General features: G+C 38.1%; 1 protein-coding gene across 3 annotated transcripts in view; it reads left to right on the plus strand.

Annotated features, from left to right (window-relative positions):
* Positions 1-24,096, plus strand: part of SLC9B2 (solute carrier family 9 member B2) — a 63,629-nt gene that overhangs the window by 3,642 nt on the left and 35,891 nt on the right. For 2 of the 3 annotated variants that reach the window (XM_005681360.3, XM_013964488.2), the window contains 3 exons: positions 10,708-10,842; positions 11,738-11,915; positions 17,972-18,142. In XM_005681360.3, coding sequence (XP_005681417.2) covers positions 10,753-10,842; positions 11,738-11,915; positions 17,972-18,142 — 439 coding nt within the window. In that variant the 5' untranslated portion in view covers positions 10,708-10,752. The remainder of the gene's footprint in view (positions 1-10,707; positions 10,843-11,737; positions 11,916-17,971; positions 18,143-24,096) is intronic. The other variant, XM_013964489.2, reaches the window with a different exon arrangement.

Here is a 24,096-nt window from a genome sequence, read left to right on the forward strand (position 1 = left end):
GAGGAAGGCATGACAACCCACTCCAGTGTTCTTGCCTAGAAAATCCCATGGACAGAGGAGCCTGGCAGGCTACAGTCCATAGGATCACAAAGAGTCAGACATGACTGAAACAACTTAGCATGCATGCGTACATAAAGCTATTAAGTATACCTGGCCAATACAAATGAAAGCTCTTTGCGGTTCTTTTAGGAATCTAATATTTATGTTTCTGTAGTTCACAAGGAGGAATGAAAGGTGTGAGTTTACTAGTGTCTCTTATCTGTGCTCTTCAGCACAGCACGTGTGTGCTGCTTTCTCAAGGAAAATCTTATAAAAGAAAGATAAATTACTGGGGGAATTTGGGGGGACTCCATGATGTACTTAGTACTGGTTTAAGATTTCCTGCGACATAGGCATTGTCATCATTTTGCAGATGAAGAAAATGATCCAGATTGACTGAGTAACTTGCCCCAAATAGCCCAATTAGGAGGATTCACTAATTCACACAAGGATTCACACTCAGGGTTTTCATGTCCATTTTCCTCTAACCTCTCCATATTTTGCATATTATGCTCATTATGCTCTCGTTGGCATTGGTGTGCACAAACTTCCCTATATGTAATTTTCTTTTCACCCCTTATCCTTTAATCATGTGTTTCCTCTGCCTATGATGGTCTTTATTTTCTTTACAAGATTAAGTCACTTTTCAAGGCTTGATTCAGGTATGAGCCAAGCAGGGCAGTATCTCCTCTCCCCTGTTTAACTCTATGCCTGCACTTCTTACATTATAATTAAATGACCTTAAGGTGGCACTCACTGCTGTAACAGATAATCTCCAAAACCTCAGTAACTTAACACAGTAGAAACTTAATTCTTACTCATATAAAATCGAACCAGGTGTTGAGCTGGTGGACTTCTACTCAGTGATTCAGGAACCCTAACTCTTTTTATATTATGACTTTGCAATCCCCTATGGCCTTGGAGTCCTTAGTTTCTAGAAAATGGACAGGAAAAGAGAGAACATGTGGAGGATTTTACATGGGAAATTTCTTACAGCAATGGAAGTATAATACATCATTAACGCCCATATCCCCTTGCCAGACTCGGGGACTTGCCAAACTGACCTGCAAGGGAGGCTGGGAAACGTCAGCCATCTGTGTGCCCAGGCAGCAGAGGAAACAGGTTTGGTGAGCACATAGCAATCTTTGTCCCTTTCTTAAGAAGAAGAGACTGCATCTAAGTCATCTTTATATCTCTATGCTTTTACACACCATAGAGACCCAGTGAAAGTCTGATGAACTTCATTCATTGTCAAAAGATGGGGTTGCTTAACCCATGTGCCTAAAATCAAAACTTACCACACTCCATTATGGTTGCCTAGGAAATGAATTGTCATTCTCTGACTAGGTAGCAACCTTTGAGTATAGGAACAATTTACATTTCAAATCCCCCAAACAAGGGCTAGAACACAATAAGAGCTTAATAAATGTTTGTTGAATGAATGAATGAGTCCTCAGGGAAAAAAGGGACAGAGTTAGTTTATATGAAGTAAGGAAACACTGATCAGGAAGATGACATTTGAGTTATGAGAATGACTAGTAGAACTTTACCGAGTAGAGAAAGTAAAATATGAAACCTTAGACACGATGGTAGTGGTGTTTTTGTTGCTCTTGTTTTATTTACTTTATGAGAGAAGTTTAGAAAACAATCAAATGTTTGTAAACCTAACTTTTTAAAATTTCAGTATTCAAATATTACAACTAAACTTCAGGGATAGGACAGGAAAAAATATATAAAATGACAAGCTATATAATCTCTAATGACAAAAAAAATGGTACTAAAAAACTTGGCTCTGATCTTTAGCTATTGAAATGTTGTTTTCTAGATATTTTTTGAGAAGTTTCAATGATACAAAGGCAGTGTTTGTCCTCTATGAAAATCAAGAAGGTAGGGAGACACATATAGGCCAAAGGTTCCCCGTCGTTGCTCCTTTCCTGAGCTTCTCAAAGCTGGCTCTGCAACAGTCACCTGTTGTATTGGTTAGGATGCTTTGGGCTAAGTATCAGGATATTCAGCCAAAGCTGTCTTCAAAAATACCAGCTTCTTTTCTCATATGATGAGATATATGAAGGTAAGTGGATCCAGGGTTTGTAGCATATTGATATCAGGGTCCAGGTTTCTTTCCATGAGCTCAGTCAGTTCAGTTCAGTTGCTCAGTCATGTCCAACTCTTTGCAACCCCATGGACTGCAGCACACCAGACTTCCCTGTCCATCACCAAGTCTCGGAGTTTGCTCAAATTCATGTCCTTCGAGTGGGTGATGCCAGCCAACCATCTCATCCTCTGTCATCCCCTTCTCCTCCCTCCTTCAGTCTTTCCCAGCATCAGGGTCTTTTCCAATAAGTCAGTTCTTCGCATCAGGTGGCCGAAGTGTTGGAGCTTCAGCTTCAACATCAGTCCTTCCAATGAATATTCAGGACTGATTTCCTTTAGGATGGACTGGTTGGATATCCTTGCTGTCCAAGAGACTCTCAAGAGTCTTCTCTGACACCACAGTTCAAAAGCATCAGTTCTTTGACATTCAGCTTTCTTTGTGGTCCAACTCTCACATCAACACATGACTATGGGAAAAACCATAGCTTTGTCTATACCTTTGTTGGTAAAGTAATGTCTCTGCTTTTTAATATGCTGTCTAGCTTTGTTGTAGGTTTTCTTCCAAGGAGCAAGAGTCTTTTATTTTCATGGCTGCAGTCACCATCTGCAGTGATTTTGGAGCCCCCTCCCCAAAATTAAGTCTGTCACTGTTTCCATTGTTTCCCCATCTATTTGCCATGAAGTGATGGGACTGGATTCCATGATCTTAGTTTTCTGAATGTTGAGCTTTAAGCCACCTTTTTCACTCTCCTCTTTCAGTTTCATCAAAAGGCTCTTTAGTTCTTCTTCACTTTCTGCCATAAGGGTGGTGTCTTCTGCATATCTGAGGTTATTGATATTTCTCCCGGCAATCTTGATTCCAGCTTGTGCTTCATCCAGTCCAGCATTTCTCATGACATACTCTGCATATAAGTTAAATAAGCAGGGTGACGATGTTTAGCCTTGATGTACTCCTTTCCCCGTTTGGAACCAGTCCATTGTTACATGTCTGGTTAATTGTTGCTTTTTGACCTGCATACAGATTTCTCAGGAGGCAGGTCAGGTGGTCTGGTATTCCCATCTCTTTCAGAATGTTCCACAGTTTGTTGTGATCCACACAGTCAAAGGCTTTAGCAAAGTCAATGAAGCAGAAGTAGATGTTTTCCGGAATTCTCTTGCTTTTTCTGTGATCCAGTAGATGTTGGCAATTTGATCTCTGGTTCCTCTACCTTTTCTATATCCAACTCGAACATCTGGAAGTTCTCAGTTCACGTACTGTTCAAGCCTAGCTTGGAGAATTTTGAGCATCACTTCGCTAGCGTGTGAGATGAGTGCAATTGTGTGGTGGTTTGAACATTCTTTGGGATTGCTTTTCTTTGGGATTGGAATGAAAACTGACCTTTTCCAGCCCTGTGGCCACTGCTGAACTAATGTTGACTTTTTCTTCATGGGTAAATCATGGCTGCTAAAATTCCAAGAAACACAGTCCCCCATCCACAGCTTCATCCTCCCCGCTAACACACACACACACACACACACACACACACACACGACAAAAGGTGAAAGGCATTCTCCTCTGGCCTCTCTGCCTTTATATCAGGAAAGAAACTCTTATCCAATAGTCCCCAATCAGCCTTGCCCACAACTTTCATTGGTAAGAAATGAATCATACTCTGTCCTAAACCAACAGCTGGCAAAGAGGCCTGATGTAACAGGCTGATTTAGACCAGTCATAATTTATTCTTAGGGGTGGGGGAGGGATCCACAGGCATACCGGAGCAGTGGCTCTTAGGTAAGTGATAAGTCATGTTGCCACACTTGGGGAGATTAGTGTCTGGAGATTTTTATTTTAGTAAGCCTAAAAGTAATATTTTAAACTTTCAATTAAATATATTTGCCCTTGGGTGGAAGAATTTTTTGAAAAGAGCAGCAGATATCAGATTCCTTCTTCCCCAGGGATAATTTCCCTTTATTCCTTATGAGAAGTAATAACATTATTTCATGATTTCAAGTCACCCTATCAGTTAACCGAACAGAATAGTAGTTGTTTTCCTTTGATAAATTGGTCTCATGTGGTTGGCACACTTAATACTTTCTTTTTTTTTCCTTTGTATCAGTCTCTTTTTTTATTATTTTTTAATTTTTTAAAATATAAATTTATTTATTTTAATTGGAGGCTAATTACTTTACAATATTGTATTGGTTTTTGCCATAATAAGGGAGTTCTCATTCAAGGAGATATTCTCAGTCTTTTCAGTAATTGGCAACGACATTTTAAGCCCTTCTTTTCACTTGATCTGAGCTTCTTACTGATGAGAAATGAACATCAGATCAGAGTTGGTTAGCAGAGTCCAGAAATTAGAAAGTTTCGATATGTTCTACGTGGAAATACTGTATGACATGGAGACTCTATACTTTTAACACATACATGGGGGGAACGCCAAAGGTAGATTTTTATGATAATCATTATAGAGTACTTAGTGAATAGAAATACTTTTTCAAATGCATGAATACAACATATAGAGTACTCCAGCTGTATATGTAGACTCTCAGCACAGTGTCGGCCTGTCCATACTGCAGACGGAAAATAACAAGAACAGCCAGTCTTTATCCATGTAATGATTTTTCAGCAGTAATTCAGTTGATAGCAGTAAGTGTATTCTATTTGAGCATGAACGTGTGGACATTTGCAAATTGAAAGCTCTTTTATTTTTTCTGAAATATTATCCAAAGTACTTCTAAACATTTATATTAACACAATAACCTGAAAAAAAGACCAGTTTAAGAAACCTCTTTGTGTTTATGAAAGTGTATTTACAGAGTGGTTTTCAAAGTGTGCTTCACTTGCCAGGAAGAACAAGGGTGAGAGGACAGAGCTCCTCAACTCCACTTTTATCTATCCCATTTATTGGACTTCAGGATAAGGTTTCATTTGATAAAGGATCTCTGAGCTTAAAAATATTTGAAAACTGCTGTAGAAGATTCTAGGCAGTTTCCTCATCTTCTTTGAAAACTGCAGAAACAAAAAAAATTACCTTATATTGTGGCAGGTGGGATTAAGTTATCTAAAATCAAATTACCAGATTCTGTCTATGAAACATACTATTACCAAGGGAAGTTGTACCATTTTCTTTTCTCTAAAGCTCTAAGAATTGCACAAATTCTTTTTAAATGTGTTTTAAATTACATTTTAAAATCTTATTGTAAAAATACTAACAATAAAGAAGCAGAATACAAATAAAATTCCAATTCTATTTCCTTCCCCAAAGGCAACTCCTGTTCACAGACAGTACTGTTCATATTCTTGATCTACTATTCTTAATCTTCAGTTTCCTCTCAAGTTTGGAGGAACGACTAAAGATGTTATTCCTTTGAAATTCACACTTCTCTAATTTTGGTGGCATATGTGTCTAAAACTGGAAAATAAAGCTCAAAGTAAACTAACATAGTTTCTGAGTACGTGCATCAGTCCTGGAGGAAATTCTGTATCCTGGGAATGCTAAAGAGAGGGCTTCCCTGATGGCTCAGACTGTAACGAATCTGCCTGCAGGGTAGGAGGCCTGGAGTTTGAAGTTGGGACGATCCCCTGGAGAAGGGGCTAGATACTCCACCAGTATTCTTGCCTGTAGAATCCCATGGACCCAGGAGCCTGACGAGCTACAGTGCATGGGATCACAAAGAACTGGCCACGACCAAGCAACTAACACTTTCACTTTCTAAAGAGAGACATGAGTAGCCAATATCCTTTGCACGTGTTTTTAGAAAATACTTTGACCTACTAACCTACAAATAAGTGGGCAGTCGCAGTGCTCCTAATATTCATGACCTTCGGCTTAGGGCATGTCTCATTCTTCTACTGAAATCTGTATTTGAGACAGAAAAAATTGATTAACATTTTTTACTGAATTTATGAAATTTATAAAATTTTACCATTTGATGAAAAATGTATGTTTTTCTAGTACGGTTTACAAATTGTGTATCACTCTGAATAAAGCAAAATCCTGATTGAGAAACAGGAAAAAAACATGTTTTTCTGTGTGGGGACCTTTTAGTATTTATCTAAACTGTACCTTGCCTTTCTAGTTCTCAGTGTGATTCTGTGATATACAAAAATCTCTCAAAGCATCTCATTTGAACTGGATTTTTTAAATTGAAGTTCCTTAATTCTTAAAATCTTAAGGCATATTTAAGGGCAAGTTTTCACCTGCCTGTTAACTGATCATTCAGAATATATAAACAATATTTGTCAAGAGAATAAAATAAAAGTTCTTATATTATTTATTTTGTTACCAATGGTGTGCAATTTAAAGGGATTAGTAAAAAAATTTGTTTGTAACATTTATAACATTGGAAAAAAGTAAAGCTGAACATAATATGATAGAACGTTGAAATAATTTTATTTACTTGTAAAATGTGTTTTCAAAGTTATAATAAACTATGGGTATATATGAGTAGAATAATGCAGTGATTTGCTAGAAATGACATAAAGTCAGAGATATAGATTAAAGAACTATCGCATTTCACAAATTTTTATTGCTTTTCTATGGAGCTTGGTAGATACTAGCTGTATTCATTAACGAAAATTATTTAGCTTCTCTAGGCTTTAATTTTCTTATTTAAATATGAAAGAGATCGGACAAGATAATTTCCAAAGGCCTTTCCAACTTTTCTGATTCCATCAAACTGTGAATGACTTTGAGTTACTTAGAAGCCATCTGCATATGTGCACACTTAGTCACTTCAGTCATGTCCGACTCTTTGTGACCCCATGGACTGTAGCCTGCCAGGCTCCTCTGTCCACGGGATTTTCCAGGCAAGAATACTGGATTAATTTGCCATTTCCTCCTCCAGGGAATCTTCCCAACCCAGGGATCAAACCCATGTCTCTTGAGGCTCCTGTTATTGGCAGGTGGATTCTTTACCATTGAGCCATTTGGGAAGCCTTGAGAAGCCATCTTGTTTCTCCATATTTCCTCACTTTAAGATTTTTCCAATTCAGACACCCAGCATCTCAGATGAATTCTAAATAGCTCTCTTGAAACTTCACTGGGCTCAAAGACTTTAAAAGACTTCCATGAACACAATTTAAAAAAAAAAACAGTTAGGGGGACTTCCCCGGTGATCCGGTGGCCAAGGCTCCGCGCTCCCAATGCAGAGGGCCTGGGTTCCACCCCTGGTCTGGGAGCTAGATCCCATGTGCCACAACCAAGAGTTTGCATGCCTGCAGCTAAAGATCAAAAATCCCAAGTGCCATAGCTAAGACCCAGAGCAGCCAAGTAAATAAATAAATATTGAAAAGAAATTAAGGACCTTTAAATATTTCATTTAATTAGTATCATTAAAAAAGAAAACATTTCACTTAATTTCCTGAGTAACGGATACCTATTTTATTAAATGATAAATTTTTATTTCTTTTAACATTATCTTTAAAGAAAACCCCTAAGCTGTACAGTATATTTTAATGCCTTTTAAAACAAAATATTTCCACATACATTTTTTTTCTTTTCATTTCATGAAAATGTAAAATCATCTTTCTAAACATCTGTTAGTATACAGGGGCTCCTTCAAGGCCAATTCAGGTATGAAAATTTTTGCTGAGAACTTAACTGGTGGCCAGTTTCAGAAACCCAGCTGGTAAGAAATTTATTAGCTTACCTAACTGAAAAGCAGCTGCTCCCAGATGCATCAACAGTGTGATTGTTAATTTAGAGCTTTCTCTTTTTGACTTTCCATAATAAGACCCTGCTTTGCCTTGTGGCTAGTTACTTCATACTTTAGAAGGCTTTTCTTGTACCAAGGATTGTCATCAGCAAGTCTGGGCTTAGTAACCCCAACAGAAAGAAAGCTCTTTCTTAATGGCTTCAGTAAATACCCTAAATCTGACTCTCATTTGCCAGGTATGGGTCACATGCTCATGCCTGAATCTGTCAAGGTCACCAGGGAAGAGGTTCCCTCATTGGCCAAGGCTGTCCCCGTTTCTGGAGCACTGGGGGAGCATGGGGATTGGGAAGGGTAGCATAACAGCCTCACATGAACCGTACAAAGAGGGAACAGAGGAGGCGCGGATTCCACAAGAGAAAATTGGTGTGCTCTTACCAAAGACAGTGGAGAAAGATGTGTGGCTGGCCAAAACGGTAAATATCCCCTGTGGAAAAGATATGTATCCCCACATTTTATAGCATTTATATTACTGCTCAGAACTTGTTATGGAATTCTACTCATGAGAAAGGTGAAGAAATGGCAGTAGTGAGTGCTATACCCCCTAATCAAGAAGTTGGCCTGAAAGAAAGACGTTAAAAGCATGATCAAAGAAAGTCAATGGGATTATGTTGTCAATTCTTCAAGACTGGGGAGAATTTGTTCTGCTTTAATAGGAAAAGCAAAAAGAATCTAAGAGATTTATGATAATTAGGAAAGAAGAGTGTGAGTGGATAATAACCAATACTGTTGAATGTCTACCGTGCGCATGGTTGGAAGTACTCTTGTCTCCATTTCTTGGATAGAGAAGTCCTTACAAAGAGGCTAAGAAATTTGGTATATGAGGGAGCTGGACTTCAGACCCAGGTTTGTCCAAATCCAGAGCCAGTAGACCTCATCACTTACTATATTAGGGGGTCATTCTCAACAGAAGGTGAAGGCCAAGTGCCTTGGTTCAGGATACAGTGTCCTAACTCTCCAACCTCATCTCCCCATTATTCACAGCTTCCCACCACATGCTTCAAGAGTTTTCCCTTACGTTCCACTGGCATTTATGCCTCTGTGCCTTTAAGACAAGGGTTCTCTGAACTCACATTTTACTGTCAAAATGCCATTCTTTCTCATTATGAATCTAAATTTTAAAGTATTTAAATTTTTCAAACTATATCTACATATATAATGTATCTTCTATATATGTGTATTTATTATATAAATACAATTTATTATATATAGTTTAAGTATTTGTTTAGATGCTAAGTCATGTCCTGCCCTTTTGGAACCCCATGGACTGTAGCCCACCAGGCTCCTCTGTCCTCGGGATTCTCCTGGCAAGAATACTGGAATGGGTTGCCATTTCCTCCTCCAGGGGATCTTCCTGACCCAGGAATTGAACCCTCGTCTCCTGCGTTGCAGGCAGATTCTTTACCACTGTGCCAGCAGGGAAACACTATATAATATATAGTGAAAAATCAGACTGAAGCTTTTTGAGATGCCAGGGTGACCAACATTGTGTTTTGTGAGGAAGAAAAATGGTGGTGATGGTTGTGATGGTGGAAAGAATATAATTTTCTTTGAAATTTTAAATGCAAACATCTTGCATTTTGTTAAACAGAGAATGACTCCTTGAGGCAGGGGTCCTGATTAATCCTTGGTCATGAATGTCGACCACATATTAGACACTTTCATGGGTATTGAGTTAGAATTTCCCTTCTCTCACATAATTTTCTCTTTGGTTCTGTCAAAACTTATAGTTTGTCCCTCTGTTATAATACTCATCATGTTTGTTGCATTAGGAATAAGTTTTGTTAATAGAAAAAAGAAAACATGACTGATAGTGGTTTATACAATTACTCCAAAGCTTGGCAGTCCAAGACTGATGCAACAACTGATGATGTCATCAAGGATCCGGCTCCTCCTTACTTGTCTACTATCCTGGGTATAGGAATTTCTATTCTCATGGTTGAAAGATGGCTGTTGGCCCTCCAAGTAGTATATCGACATTCTGAGAAGGAGAAAGAAATATGAGAGGGCAGAGAGTAAACAGTATCATCCTCGAAAGGCCTTTTCGTATTGTTTGGGAATGAAACTCCTCCCAAGGGACTCCCACTTATATCTCGTTACATGGAAGTATGACTCATGGGCACCTCTAGCTGCAAAAGTAGATAGGAATTGGAATATTTGGCTTTTCAGCCTAGATAGCAGGGGAGGCCAAGGGAGAAGAGATTGAAGTGGGTGTTTCTGAAACCAATTATAGGTCTGCCCTATCAGTTTTTTTAGTTACTTCATATAAGTGATTTTGGGGTGTGGGGTGTATTGTAAGTCTGTAGAGAATAAAGGATATTTGCATTATCCAAGTAACTATCAAGAGACTGTCCTAGCACTTATTGTGGCTGCTCCATCATTGTGCTGTGGATTTGTTTTTTTTTTACTTTAATTTTGAAATAAGAACTAAGCAAGAATTAGTGATTGTAGTTTCTCTGAATATGATGGAATCCATAGATTTCTCTTCGGTGCCTCATTTCCTCGTGTCAGTATTGGAAAGCTACCTGCCCCTTTTCTACTTCAAAATGACCCATTAGAGAAGAGAATATAACAGAAATATTACTAGGATTATTTGAAGTACAACTCAGAAAGCAGGGTGGGAAAAGAAATCATATAAAAATATGATGGTGAACAAGGGCTTTTTCAAGAAAGGTAAAAAGGTAAGAATTAGGAAAATATATTGTAATCCAAAAAAACAAAACTCAGTTGAAAGTTAAGAATAGTGTAACCTATGTTAGCCATTCATAAAGGGGAAATATAAATATATTCATTTAAATTGCTCAAATTGCTGTTTAAATAATTTATTTAAATCTCAAATTGCTATTCTATACCTATACTCTTTCTCTTTCAAAACAGATCTTCTTCCTCTTCCCTATATCATCTTATTCTTCATTATAAATCATGAGGAATCAAGATAAAAGAGCTGCGCACAAAGATTCAGAACCATCCACAGAGGTGAATCACACAGCCTCGTCATATCAAGGAAGACAGGTATGATCAAATGTAAAACATCCCAACCATTTCCTTAAGGTGTGTGTGTGTGTGAAGTCGCTCAGTCGTGTCTGACTCTTTGCGACCCCGTGGACTATAGCCCACCAGGCTCCTCTGTCCATGGGATTCTCCAGGCAAGAATACTGGAGTGGGTTGCCATTTCCTTCTCCAGGGATCTTCCCAACCCAGGGATCGAACCCAGGTCTCCTGCATTGCAGGCAGACACTTTATTCTCTGAGCCACCAGGGAAGCCAGGCCTTTAAGGTGGGGACTTCCTTAAGGTGGGGACTGTATATTTCCAAATCCTTGACAGAATTGTATTCTGTTCATTCTCTGTCACTCAGTTAACAATTCTCTCCATTCTTAAATCCCCAAACTGATGGTAGGTGTGGTTACCAGTTTTCCCAGATAGTCAGCAGCTGGTCCTACATGGAGAGCCTGTGAGATACTTTATGTTCTCAGCCTAACCTCTAGAATGATGCCGGTTTCTTCCACCACTTTCTCTATTGCTTAAAATTCAAGTAAATGAATGAATGTGAATTTGTTTTCACCACAGATGATTAACTCTTTTTGAATCACTCTGACATATTTAGTAGCTATTGCCTTGAGCTGTGTTTTAAATAGGCTAATTTTTAAACCCAGTATTGAAAAACATAATGAAATTTTATGTGACTCAATAATGCTGCAAATATTGACTCAGTGGTAAGTACTCCTTACATAGTTCTTGTTCCAAGCATTCACCAGTTAGCTAGTAATGAAGCTGTTTGTTTCTCCTGTAAAGTGTCAGCCTTGATTCTAGCAACGGAAATTTGATTTGTGATGTGATGGCTCAGTAACTATAAAAAGGTACAGTAAATACATAGTTGTAAGAATTTTTTAATTGCTTTAAACACAGCAGGAAACAGGTATGAACCTCAGAGGTGTAGATGGAAATGAACCAACAGAAGGAAGTAACTTACTGAATAACAGTGAAAAAATGCAAGAAACACCAGCTGAACCAAATCATTCGCAAAGACGAAGACAAACACGTGCTTGTCCTCCACGTGGTTTACTGGCTAGAGTAATAACAAATGGTAGGTACGTGGTAAGGATGAATTCAGAACAAGAGGGTAAAAGATGAAGTTGTTATAATGATCAATTCCAAAATAATATGGCTTAAAGGGAAAAAAGGCATTTACTTCTCTCTCACATAAAAACTACAAGGTGAACAATTTATAACTGTAGGTAACTCTGCTCCATAGTCCTTCAGGGTCCCAGGATGACATGCTCTACCACCTTCAACACAGGACTTTCCAGAGCACCATTCTCACGGCGCTGTTAAAGCTAGTAGGAAGAGGGTGAGATCAGAGACCAAACGCGTCTACCTTTTCTGTATCTGAGGAATTTCACAGGATTATGTAAGCCTTCCAAGGAGAAAAATGATTGAGAAATCACTTACAAACAGAAAAGCACTGCGTAAATGTTAGTTCTTATTACTGTTAAGTAATGCCAGTAGTGTTTGAGCAAACAGCTCAGTTTTTACTTCAAATGAATTTATCATTTTTTTAAGTTTCCAATTCAACTTATTGCTGCTCTTAAAATGTGGGGGGTAGGGATTATCTCAGCACTATTTTGAATGTTGTTAGGGCTGGAATCGATTTGTCTTTTAGGAATGATGTGGAGGCATCTCAACATTATTGTATCAATTTGGTAAATAAGTGGATGTCCAGATTCAGTAATGCTGTTTTTGTTCAAATAGAATGCGTGCGTGTGTATGTATATTATATGTACATTGGAGAGTGTCTAATATGGTAGGAAAAAGGAGAAGGGAATTGAAACTTGCCTATAAACACAAATTTAAAGACAGGTTCAAAAACTTCATTGAGTAATGACAGTGTCATTAGAGTAAATATATGGCCTCCCCCAATAAATATATTGACCTCAAAGTAAGTTTACTAAAAAATCAGACTCACTTCTTTATAGTTATACTTCATTTATGAGCTCTGAAAAACATTTTTATCATTGTCAACTATGATAGTGGAAGCCAAGCATAATATGTTATATGATACTTCAGGCTCCAGTATGTTTTCAATGAAATTAGGTAAGTTTTTAAACTACCTTAAGGAAACAAACCTCAAAGTTTATCTAGAACTTGTAAAGAAAACTAGGTTCCAAAATATACTCTAGTTGAGAAAGCAATAGATAATGTAATAATCTTTCTGTCCTTTCTGTAATTTTTTTTTAACTTTCTCTGTTCAAGTAATGGCACACTTCTAGTTAAAACATTTAAGTCTCCAACAAGTCCCAAAGATAAAGTTACAGTACAAAAAACATGGATTGCACTAAGGGTGGGGCATACATGAGTGACGTGATTGGGAGACTGATTTTGTTTTTTTAAGATGAGGGGTTTGGAGGGGATTGTTGTTGTTTGTTTTTGTGGTTGCTTTGTTTTTTCTGCAAGCCAACCTGCATGGCTTGCAGGGATCTTAGTTCCCGGACCAGGGATTGAACCTGGGCCACAGCAGTGAAAGCACCAAGTCCTTACCACTGGATCTCCCGGGAATTCCCCTGGAGACTGATTTTTTTTAATTCTGTAATCATTGTCTATAAAGCTGCCTGAGAAATGGGGATTCATGTTATATAAACAACTTTCACTTGTGTTCCTATGCTTCTGCTTCCATGGCTCACAAGACTGCTTTTGTCCCCCTGTACACAAAGTATTCTTCTTAAAGGAGTAACTCTTACCTGGGAAAATATTATTTTTCAAAATTATGGATAGTAAATTATTAACTGAATGAAACATGATTCAGAGAAACTTTATGAATATACATTTACTATGTTTTAGAACTTCATTATGAATATGAGAAAGGAAAAGGAAAATTGTAGGTTTTTTTCTTAAAAAAGTAGTATTGAAGTAAAAAATTCTTAATTCTGCCTTTCTGAATTTAGTATAAAACTGGGTTTTTCCTATGATAAAATAAAATTTAGTAGCTGGCAATTTCTACTTTCCCATTATACTTCCAAAACTGTTAGAAATTTCAGTCCCTATAGCTGGTTGGGAAATTCTAAAGGCCTATTTGTTATCTTATAATAGCATCATAAACCTAGAAAACCTGGAACAATTCTGTAGGAGTTTAAAAAAGGGGACATTGGACTTGATCTCTAGCAGTGTGTAGATAAGGCTTAAGGAATGATCCTCTCATTTATACAATGAAAACATCTAAAAACAATATTTTAAGTCTTTTTAAATATACCTTTTATCTGACAAGAAAACAGGAAGTCATCAGACACCAAAACCGAAATATAATTGGGAGAGATGAACACTCAACTGGCCTTCACTCCAGAGGCTTTTGGAAAACACCAGTGAACTTGAGATTCATTTTGAGAACTGTGAGGATATAGGAGGCTTTGCTAGAGTCTGCCCAGGTTGGGAGGAGTATCATAGAAGTCATTTTCCCTCACCCAAAACTGGAACCCAGTGTGATGGTGTATTTGCGGTAAACCTGCCCTGCAAAGAGGCCCAGTCACTAAACCTGTCTGTCTAAACTGTAGTGCTGGCTGGGGGAGGGGAGAATCTCCCCTAAAAATGGGTAACTTCATTCTGATTTGTGCTCTAAATTCACAGCAAAGAACCTCCAGCTGAAAATATATCTAAAAGTGGTCCCAGATTGTAGTGTCTAATGGTTGAAACAAATACAGATCCTGTCTGGGAAAACTCATTTAACCTAAGGCTCCAAAAATTCCCAAAGATTAAGTTCCAAGGAAGAGTTCATTGCTTCGAGAAAACAAACAAACAAACAACAACAACCAAAAAATCACAAACAAATGCACAAGGAAACATTTCAAACTGTTTTCATTATCAGAAAATAGAATATAAAATATTTCTGATATCTACAAAGAAGTTAAAGAAGAAATAACAAATATGAGTACAAAACAAATAACTGTAAAAATGAACAGATTTTAATAAGAACCAAATTAAAATTCTAGAAATGAAAATAAAGTATAGTAATTAAAATTTAAAACAGTAAATGGATTAGACAGCAGAGTAAGTGAAAAGAAAATTGGTTAACTAGAAAATAGATCTGTACAGTGCAAAACACAAAGATGGGAAATGTGAAACTAGGGTTAGTAACGTGAAGAGGGTATAAACATTTAGTCATAGTTCCAGAAACAGAGACTAGGAAGAATGAGAGAGATAAAATATTTGAAGAAATACAGAATTTTCGAGAATTGGTAAAAAAGATAAATCCTAAGCAAACCAAATGGAAGCCATTCCTTAATGTATACTGAAATTGCAGAAAATCAAAGGAAAAGAAAGATCTTAAAAACAACCAAAGAAAAACAATTCCCTAAAACAGATAAAATTAGACTTAAAAACAATAATGAAAGACAGAAAACCAAAGAATAATATTTTGAAGGAACTGAAAGTGACTCTCGACTTAGAATTGTATAACTGGAAAAGCTATCTTTTAAGAATGAGAATAAAGATAATTCCAGATAAATAAAACCAAAAGTTTGCTACCAACACATCTTCATAAGAAATAGAGTATGCTCTTCTACATGAATTAGTTTATCAGTTCAGTTGGTCAATCAAGTCTGACTCTTTGTGACCCCATGGACTGCAGCATTCCAGGCTTTCCTGTCCATCACCAACTCTGGGAGCTTACTCAAACTCATGTCCATTGAGTCGGTGATGCCTTCCAACCATCTTATCCTCATTGTCCCCTTCTCCTCCCACCTTCAATCTTTCCCAGCATCAGGCTCTTTTCTAATCAGTCAGTTCTTTGCATCAGGTGGCCAAAGTATTGGAGTTTCAGCTTCAACATCAGTCCTTCCAATGAATATTCAGGACCAATTTCCTTTAGGATGGACTGGCTGGATCTCCTTGCTGTCCAAGGGACTCTCAAGAGTCTTCTCCAACACCACAGTTCAAAAGCACCAATTCTTTGGCACTCGGCTTTCTTTATAGTCCAACACTCACATCACTACTGGAAAAACCATAGCTTTGACTAGACAGACCTTTGTTGATAATGTCTCTGCTTTTTAATATGCTATCTAGATTGGTCATAAGTTTTCTTCCAAGGAGTAAGCGTCTTTTAATTTCATGACTGCAGTCACCATCTGTAGTGATTTTGGAGCCCCCCAAAATTAAGTCTGTCACTGTTCCAATTGTTTCCCCCTCTATTTGCCAGAAGTGATGGGACCAGATGCCATGATCTTAGTTTTCTGAATGTTGAGTTTTAAGCCAACTTTTTCACTCTCCTCTTTCACTTTCACTTTCATCAAGAGGCTCTTTAGTTCTTCTTCACTTTCTGACATAAGGGTGGTATCATTTGCATATCTGAGGTTGTTGATATTTCTCCTGGCAATCTTGATTCCAGCTTGTGCTTCATCCAGTCCAGCTTTTCTCATGATGTACTCTGCATATAAGTTAAATAATCAGGGTGACAGTATACAGCCTTGACGTACTCCCTTCCGGATTTGGAACCAGTCTCTTGTTCCATGTCCAGTTCTAACTGTTGCTTCTTGACCTGCATACACATTTCTCAGGAGGCAGATCAGGTGGTCTGGTATTCCCATCTCTTTAAGAATTTTCCAGAGTTTGTTGTGATCCACACAACAAAATTGCTTTGGTGTAGTCAATAAAGCGGAAATAGATTTTTTCTGGAACTCTGTTGCTTTCTCAGTGATCCAATGGATGTTGGCAATTTTATCTCTGAATTAGTTTATATGCAATGGCAAATAGGTAATTGTGTTGCTGTAATATGGAGTTTGCATTTTTGTATATATTTTTTCCTGGCATATTAATATTTAACATGATCGAGCAATAGCAGATTAAGTACAAAGTGAAAGATCAGGTATTACAATTATAAAGCTTTACTAACTTTAAAGATAAAACATTTTTAAAAGCTGAACATCCTGTGCAAGTTCCTTCTTTTCAGGCAGTTAGCTGTTCTCTTAGGGACTCAAACACTTAAACTTGCCATGATGTTAAAGTATATAATGAGACCACGTGTAGATGAAGAATTTGCCAACACTTACCCCGATTAAAAAAAAATTTAACAACAACAAACCATTTGATTAATGGAAAAGACTACAGTCTGGGTCAGATTTTGGTGAAACTGCTCTCTATCTAGAGCAAATGCTATCAAGATTCTACATCTTGAAATACTAAATGTGACTCCAGGGTTGCGGTTGTTGGGTTGTTTGTTTTTTTGGCCAAGCCACACAGCTTGTGGAATTTTAGTTCACCAACTAGGGATCAAACCCAGCACATGGCAGTGAAAGTGCCAAGGCCTAACCTCTGAACAGCCCAGAAATTCCCTGGTTCCAGGGTCTGAGTCTGCAACAAAGAGGTTGACTATGGGAGATACAAATATTAGTGGAGATATAACTGTGCTGGTACTTTTATTAGGATTGTTGTTTTTGTTAGTGCTTTGGTCACAAGTTTTGAATTGTGAGTGGTCTGCCCTATTCTTTTTCCTGTGAGCCTTTCTGATTTCAAAGTTTAATTTTGTAGAACACAGGGTTTTCAAACAGGGAAACATATCTCACATTCTAATAGACATGCCTCTCCAAAAGAAAATACTTTAGGCAGCAAAATAATTGTCCAGATGAAAGGTTTGAGATGCCATAATGAATGATGATCAAAAAAGGTGAGCATGTGGGTAATTCTAAACAGACATTGACTATAGAAAAGCAGTAATTAAATGATAAAGTTTAATTCAAAACAGAACTTGAATGCTAAAATACTGGAATATGATTGTTCGGGTGTTCTCATGTTCCGTGAAGAGGATAAAGATAGCGACTCTTTCTCTTTTTTTATTTACTAGTGAATATTGATGGTAAAATTACAAGAAAAAATCAGGGAATTGTAAAAAAATCCAAAATAGTAGTTTCTTCTGACAGTCTGTAAGGAAGTAGATGATAGGATTAAGAGGGGTGCATAGGTAGATTCAGAGTCACTGGTAATATCCTATTTTTTAAGACAGTTGATAATTGCCCAATTGTTTATTTTACTGATGTTCTTTAAAACTTACATGTGATTATAAATATTTGTATTATGTATTCATTTTCTTATGATTGGATTATATTAAAACCTGCAGATGACAACTCATTGGTAGAAACTAGTTTTCCTGGTTTATTTCAGCTACCATGGTGGTTCTTCTGTGGGCTGTGGTTTGGTCAATTACCGGCAGTGAATGTCTTCCTGGAGGAAACTTGTTTGGAATTATAATGCTACTCTATTGTGCCATCACTGGAGGTAAACTTTTCGGACTCATTAAGTTACCTACATTACCTCCACTGCCTCCTCTTCTGGGTAAGTGCTAAACACTTCCTATTTTCTTCAGAGTAAATCATATTTTAAATACAGTAGCTTGGAAAGCTTTGGGAGATAAATATAAAATATTTTTGTATTTGCTGTAGTAGAGCCAAAACAAAAGCCAGTTGTTACATTTTAAGATCAGTGAGCACGCTGTTAAGTAGATTTTAAAACAGATTTTTATTGATTTATTTGTGTATCTTTTGGCCATGCCATTTGTAGGATCTTAATTTTCCAACCAGAGATTGAACCCAGACCCCAGAAGTGAAAGCACTGAGTCCTTAACTACTGGATTGCCAGGGAATTCCCTAAAGAGCAATTTTTAAAAATTAAATTATATGTAATTTAAATGAAATAGCTTACAATAAAAAGAAGAGCAATAAATACTCAAAACAGATCATTTCCTAATTATTTTACTAAATATCCCTCTTATCTATGCTTGAGATTATGGAAATAATATATAATGGTATGCCTCTCACTGTCTTCTTAAATCCACATTCTTTGACACTGTGTTGGTAGCTTAACATCAGCCATGGAGGAAATATCTGTACGACAGAAATCAGCAAGTGCTAGAAATTAGGACTTAATATATTATTAATCATTCACATCATTGATAAATGAGTGATGTTCCAACATACATTTTCATTTTCATCTTATTCATTAACACAAACAAAACTATCAACCAATATTCCTGATATCACTATACTCACTCATAAGTGATATACGTGATTTCTTTGCTAAACCAGATAGTAGACAAACATTTATTTGTAATGTGATTTTGTCAGTCCATGGTTGAACTGCAACCATAGTTGGTTATGAATATGGAGTTCAACAATGAAAAATAATGACAGCATTCTGTGAAAATCAGTTGGCTACATAGAATTTGGGGCTTCCTGGGTAGCTCAATTGGTAAAGAATCTGCCTGAAGTGTAAGAGACCTGGGTTCAGTCCCTGGGTTGGGAAGATCCCCTGGAGGAGGGCACAGCAACCCACTCCAGTATCCTTGCCTGGAGAATTCCATGGCAGAGGAACCTGGTGGGCTACAGTCCATTGGGTCACAAAGAGTCAGACACAGTGATGATTGTTGTATATTTATAAACTATATTCTGTACATCCTTTATATCAGTAAAATTTATAACAAATCTGTAAATATATACATGTAAATACACACACTTCTTTGGAGACCTACTTATTAAGCATTTACCAGCATATTATTGGGCATCCAAACTTTCCAAACATGATACACATGAAAATTAGTTTTCACACTGGATGTTGTATCTTTAATGTTTCTTCTAAAAATTCAATGTTATAAAATTTTAGTTTACTACTTTCATTCTACCACAAAAGAGATTTTGTGTCCTTTTCTAACAGATACATAAATCACTTTTATTTTAAAATTGCATACCTTTTACACATACAGATATATTTGCACACATTTCCTGAGTCAAATTGTTTTCTGTTATTTTATGTTAGCGAGGACAATGAATATATTTGCTTTTGAATTTGTGGTCAGCAGCAGCAGTTCAGTCATGTCTGACACTTTGTGACCCCATGCACTGTAGCCCACCAGGCTCCTCTGACCATGGGGTTTCCCAGGCAAGAATACTGGAGTGGGTTACCATTTCCTCCTCCAGGGGATCTTCCTGACCCAGGGATCAAACCCACCCAAAGAATCAGGCAGATTCTTTACCGCTAGTGCCACCTGGGAAGCTCCTCTGTGGTCAGCAGTTGAAGCTGAATATAAAAAGAACTAGAGTTATTTACATCTTTAAGAGAATTATTTATCACTTATTTTATTTTTGGCTGTGCTGGGCCTTCATCACGGCGCAGGCTTTTCTCTAGTTGCAACAAGCAGGACTGCTCTCTAGTTGTGGTGCCTGGGCTTGTCATTGTGGTGGCGTCTTATGTTGCGAAGCATTGGCTCTAGGGCACCCGGGCATCAGTAGCTGAGTTGCGGTTCCCGGGCTCTAGAGTGCAGGCTCAGTAATTGTGGCACCCAGGCTTAGCTACTCTGAGGCATGTGGGATCTCCCCAGATTAGGGATAGAACCCGTGTCTCCTGCACCAGCAGGCAGGTTTTTTACCACTGAGCCACCAGGGAAGTCAAAGTTATTTACATCTTATCATGCACTATTTCTTAATATATTTTTCAATGTTAGGTAAAACTACAGGGTTTTTGTGGAGAAGGCAATGGCACCCCACTCCAGTACTCTTGCCTGGAAAATCCCATGGACAGAGGAGCCTGGTAGGCTGCAGTCCATGGGGTCATGAAGAGTCTGACACAACTGAGCAACTTCACTTTCACTTTTCACTTTCATGCATTGGAGAAGGAAATGGCAACCCACTCCACTGTTCTTGCCTGGAGAATCCCAGGGATGGGGAAGCCCAGTGGGCTGCCGTCTATGGTGTCGCACAGAGTCGGACACAACTGAAGCGACTTAGCAGCACAGGGTTTTTGTGTTTGGGGTTTTTTTTTTCTTTTTTTTGCTTAATTTATATTATTTATCACGAGTGCTTTTTATTCTCTAAAGTTTATTAATGGCATTGTTGTTAAAATGAGTTGTTTCTAGATATGCCTGTGAAGTGAAAGTGAAAGTCGTTCAGTTGTGTCTGACTCTTGTGACCTTCCGTGGAATTCTCCAGGCCAGAATACTGGAGTGGGTAGCCTTTCCCTTCTCCAGGGGATCTTCCCAACCCAGGGATCGAACCCAGATCTCCTACATTGCAGGTGGATTCTTTGCCAGCTGAGCCACAAGGGAAGTCCAAGAAAACTGGAGTAGGTATCCTATCCCTTCTTCAGGGGATCTTCCTGACTCAGGAGTCAAACTGGGGTCTCCTGCATTACAGGCAGATTCTTTACCAACTGAGCTATGAGAGAAGCCCTAACTATGCCTGTGTGCTATGATAAAAGGTTGGCAATCCATCTCTTTTGTAAATAAGATATTATTGGAATGTACCCATGCTCATTCCTCTGCATATTGTCTGGCTGTTTTCACACCACAGTGCAGAGTTGAGAAGTTGTGAGAGACCCTGCAGCCCACAAAATCTAAGATGTCTCTTATCTGATCTGCCCTCGGCAGGAAGTGTTTGCTGACTCATATATCTAAATCAGTGTTTCTCAAACTTTATCATAGAAAAATTACCTTGGGACCTTGTTACAATGCAGCTTCTAATTAAGTAGATCTAAGGATGGGACCTGAGATTTTGCATTTCTAATAATTTGTTTAGAGAGAGAGAGAGTTAGTCACTTCAGTCGTGTCTGACTCTTTTGCAACCCCGTGGACTATAGCCAGCCAGGCTCCTCTGTCCATGGAATTCTCCAAGCAAGAATTCTGGAGTGGGTTGCCATTTCCTCCTCCAGGGGATCTTCCCGACTCAGGGATCAAACCTAGGACTGCTGCTTCCCCACCAGGGAACCCCAATAAGTTCTCTTGGGTTTTTCAAATAGTCTAATAATCATAATTTTCAATCACATAGGAATCATTTCAGGAAGTTTTTTAAAAGCTGGTGCCCAAAGATTCTGAATTAATTGATACGCTATATGCCCTGGGCATCAGAATTTTTAAAAGCTCCCCAAGTGATTCTAATATGTGACCTAAGTTGAGACTGCTGTTCCAGAATCCATGAAAAAGCGCTTTGTACTTCATCTTTTTTCCCCATTCTGTGCCTTTTATTACAACAAAATATACCATGTAGCCAAGTGGTACATCCCTGGGCTTTGAGATCACGTGAAATCTTCTGGGGTAACTGAAACTATTCTGGAAGGTCACATATCTGATGTATCTTACATCAGATACATGTGATGTCCCTTTTTGCAGTGTTAACACTTGTAACAGAAAAAAGTTTACCAGTTCTTATTGTAGCAGTGTGTGCTCAGTTGCTTCAGTCATGTCCAACTCTTTGCCATCCTATAAACTGTTACCCACAAGGCTCCTCTGTCAGTGGGGTTTCTCCAGGCAAGAATACTGGAATGGCTTGCCATTTCCTCCTCCAGGGCATCTTCCCAACCCAGGGAACTAACCAACGTCTCCTGCATCTTCTGCATCCCAGGTGGATTCTTTACTACTAAGTGTCACTCAAATCACTATTGTAATAGGGCCAGGATCTGAAACTGGAACATTATCTGAATTCATAAAGGCTTGTTATGACAGAATGTGTTACTGGAACATTATCTGAATTCATAAAGGCTTGTTATGATAGATGTGTATGCTAATTGCCTGGTCTATATTTTCAAAAACTCATTGAATGATTGCTAGAGGGACTTCCCTGGTGGTGCAATGTCTAAGACTCTACATTCCCAAGTCAGGGGCCCAGGTTCAATCCCTGGTCAGGGAACTAGATCCAACACGCTGCAACTGAAGATCCCATGTGCTGCCACTAATACCTAACACGACCAAAATAAATACATAAATAAATATTTTTTTAAAGACTTAAAGAAGAAATAATGGCTGGCCATGGAGGATGAAAGTGCATTTTTTGTTCCCAAAATTAATGTGAAGGCAATTTCCCTGGACCACTTTCCTTTGCCAATGGTCCGTGCTGATGATTTTTATTTGAATGTTCTTTTTCTGGCCTGTAAGCCCACTTGGGCCTCTCTGTTGGTTGTGGAGGAAAGAACACCTTTCTTAATAGAGTATTATTCTTTTTTATTCTTAAATGGAAATATTTTTAAATATTCAAGAGTTATCAATTCATGGCCAATCTTATTTGGCCATCTACTTCCAAGATTTTTTGAAGCAAATTATTATTGAAAAAAATTTCCATAATACATATTAAGAAAAAAAGAATAACAGTCCTCCATCAAAGGAGGTGTTCTTTCTTCCACAACCAAGGGAGAGGCCCACGTGGGCTTAAAGGCAAGAAGAGGACACAGCCAAGTTGCTGTCAGGTGGCCCCAGCAACCCAGACCACTGGCAAAGGACACTGAGTCCCAGGGAAACTTTCACTTTCATTGGGGAACAAAAAATGCTCCCTTCTACCTTAAAATTCCAAGAAAGCCTCGTAACATATTAGATTATTATTCTTTTTGATTTCGGGTAGTTACATGCTATCATAATTTAGGGCTGGTTTAGATCCGCATTTCAAGTTTCAGGAGGAACAATTGACATACTAATAAAATATATGGTTAGTGCAATGTTTTGGACTTGCTAATTCATCAGTATCCATAAATATGAAATATGCCTGTACCTTAGGGCTTAATATTTCCACTGCTAGAAATTATCCTGTGGATATAATTATACAAACCTACAAATATGTAACTCCATGTGGACAAAGACCCTGTTGGTCTAGCTCATATCTGTATCATCAGGGTATCATAAAGGTTTGGCCCTTATAAGGCAAATACAGACACACACACATATGCATAAACATATGCTCGTGTGCTCGTGTGTGTGTGTGTATGTATGTGCACACCTCAGTAGAAATATGTCCAGGATATATTATTAAATGAGGAAAATATACAGTGGTATATAAATGTGCTTTTATTTGTGTCCAGCACACAGACACACACGCACACACACATACACACACACACAGAGGCATGCTTGAATAGGTATTGAAACTTTCTGAAAGTGGACAGAAAATCCTTAACAGTGGAAACAAACCTTTGAGGAATGAAGATCAAAAGTTGCAATTGAGGGAGGGCATATACTTGTCACTTTATCCTCGTCAGTAATTTTTAATTTTACCATCAGTTCAGTTCAGTTCAGTCGCTCGGTCGTGTCTGACTCTTTGAGACCCCATGAATCGCAGCACGCCAGGCCTCCCTGTCCATCACCATAGGCATGTATTATTCTTATAATTATTCTTTTTAAAATAGTTATTGTGGGCCAGTTATTACCTTCACAAATTCTAGAAAGACCATGACCGCAGAATTCAGAACTTAGAGACCTCTTCCAGATGAAATGTCAGTAATGAAATATGCCTGGGAGGGGTGCTTCTTTACCTATCTGC

Source organism: Capra hircus, chromosome 6 (assembly GCF_001704415.2).
Source record: "Capra hircus breed San Clemente chromosome 6, ASM170441v1, whole genome shotgun sequence".
NCBI classification, from domain to species: domain Eukaryota; kingdom Metazoa; phylum Chordata; class Mammalia; order Artiodactyla; family Bovidae; genus Capra; species Capra hircus.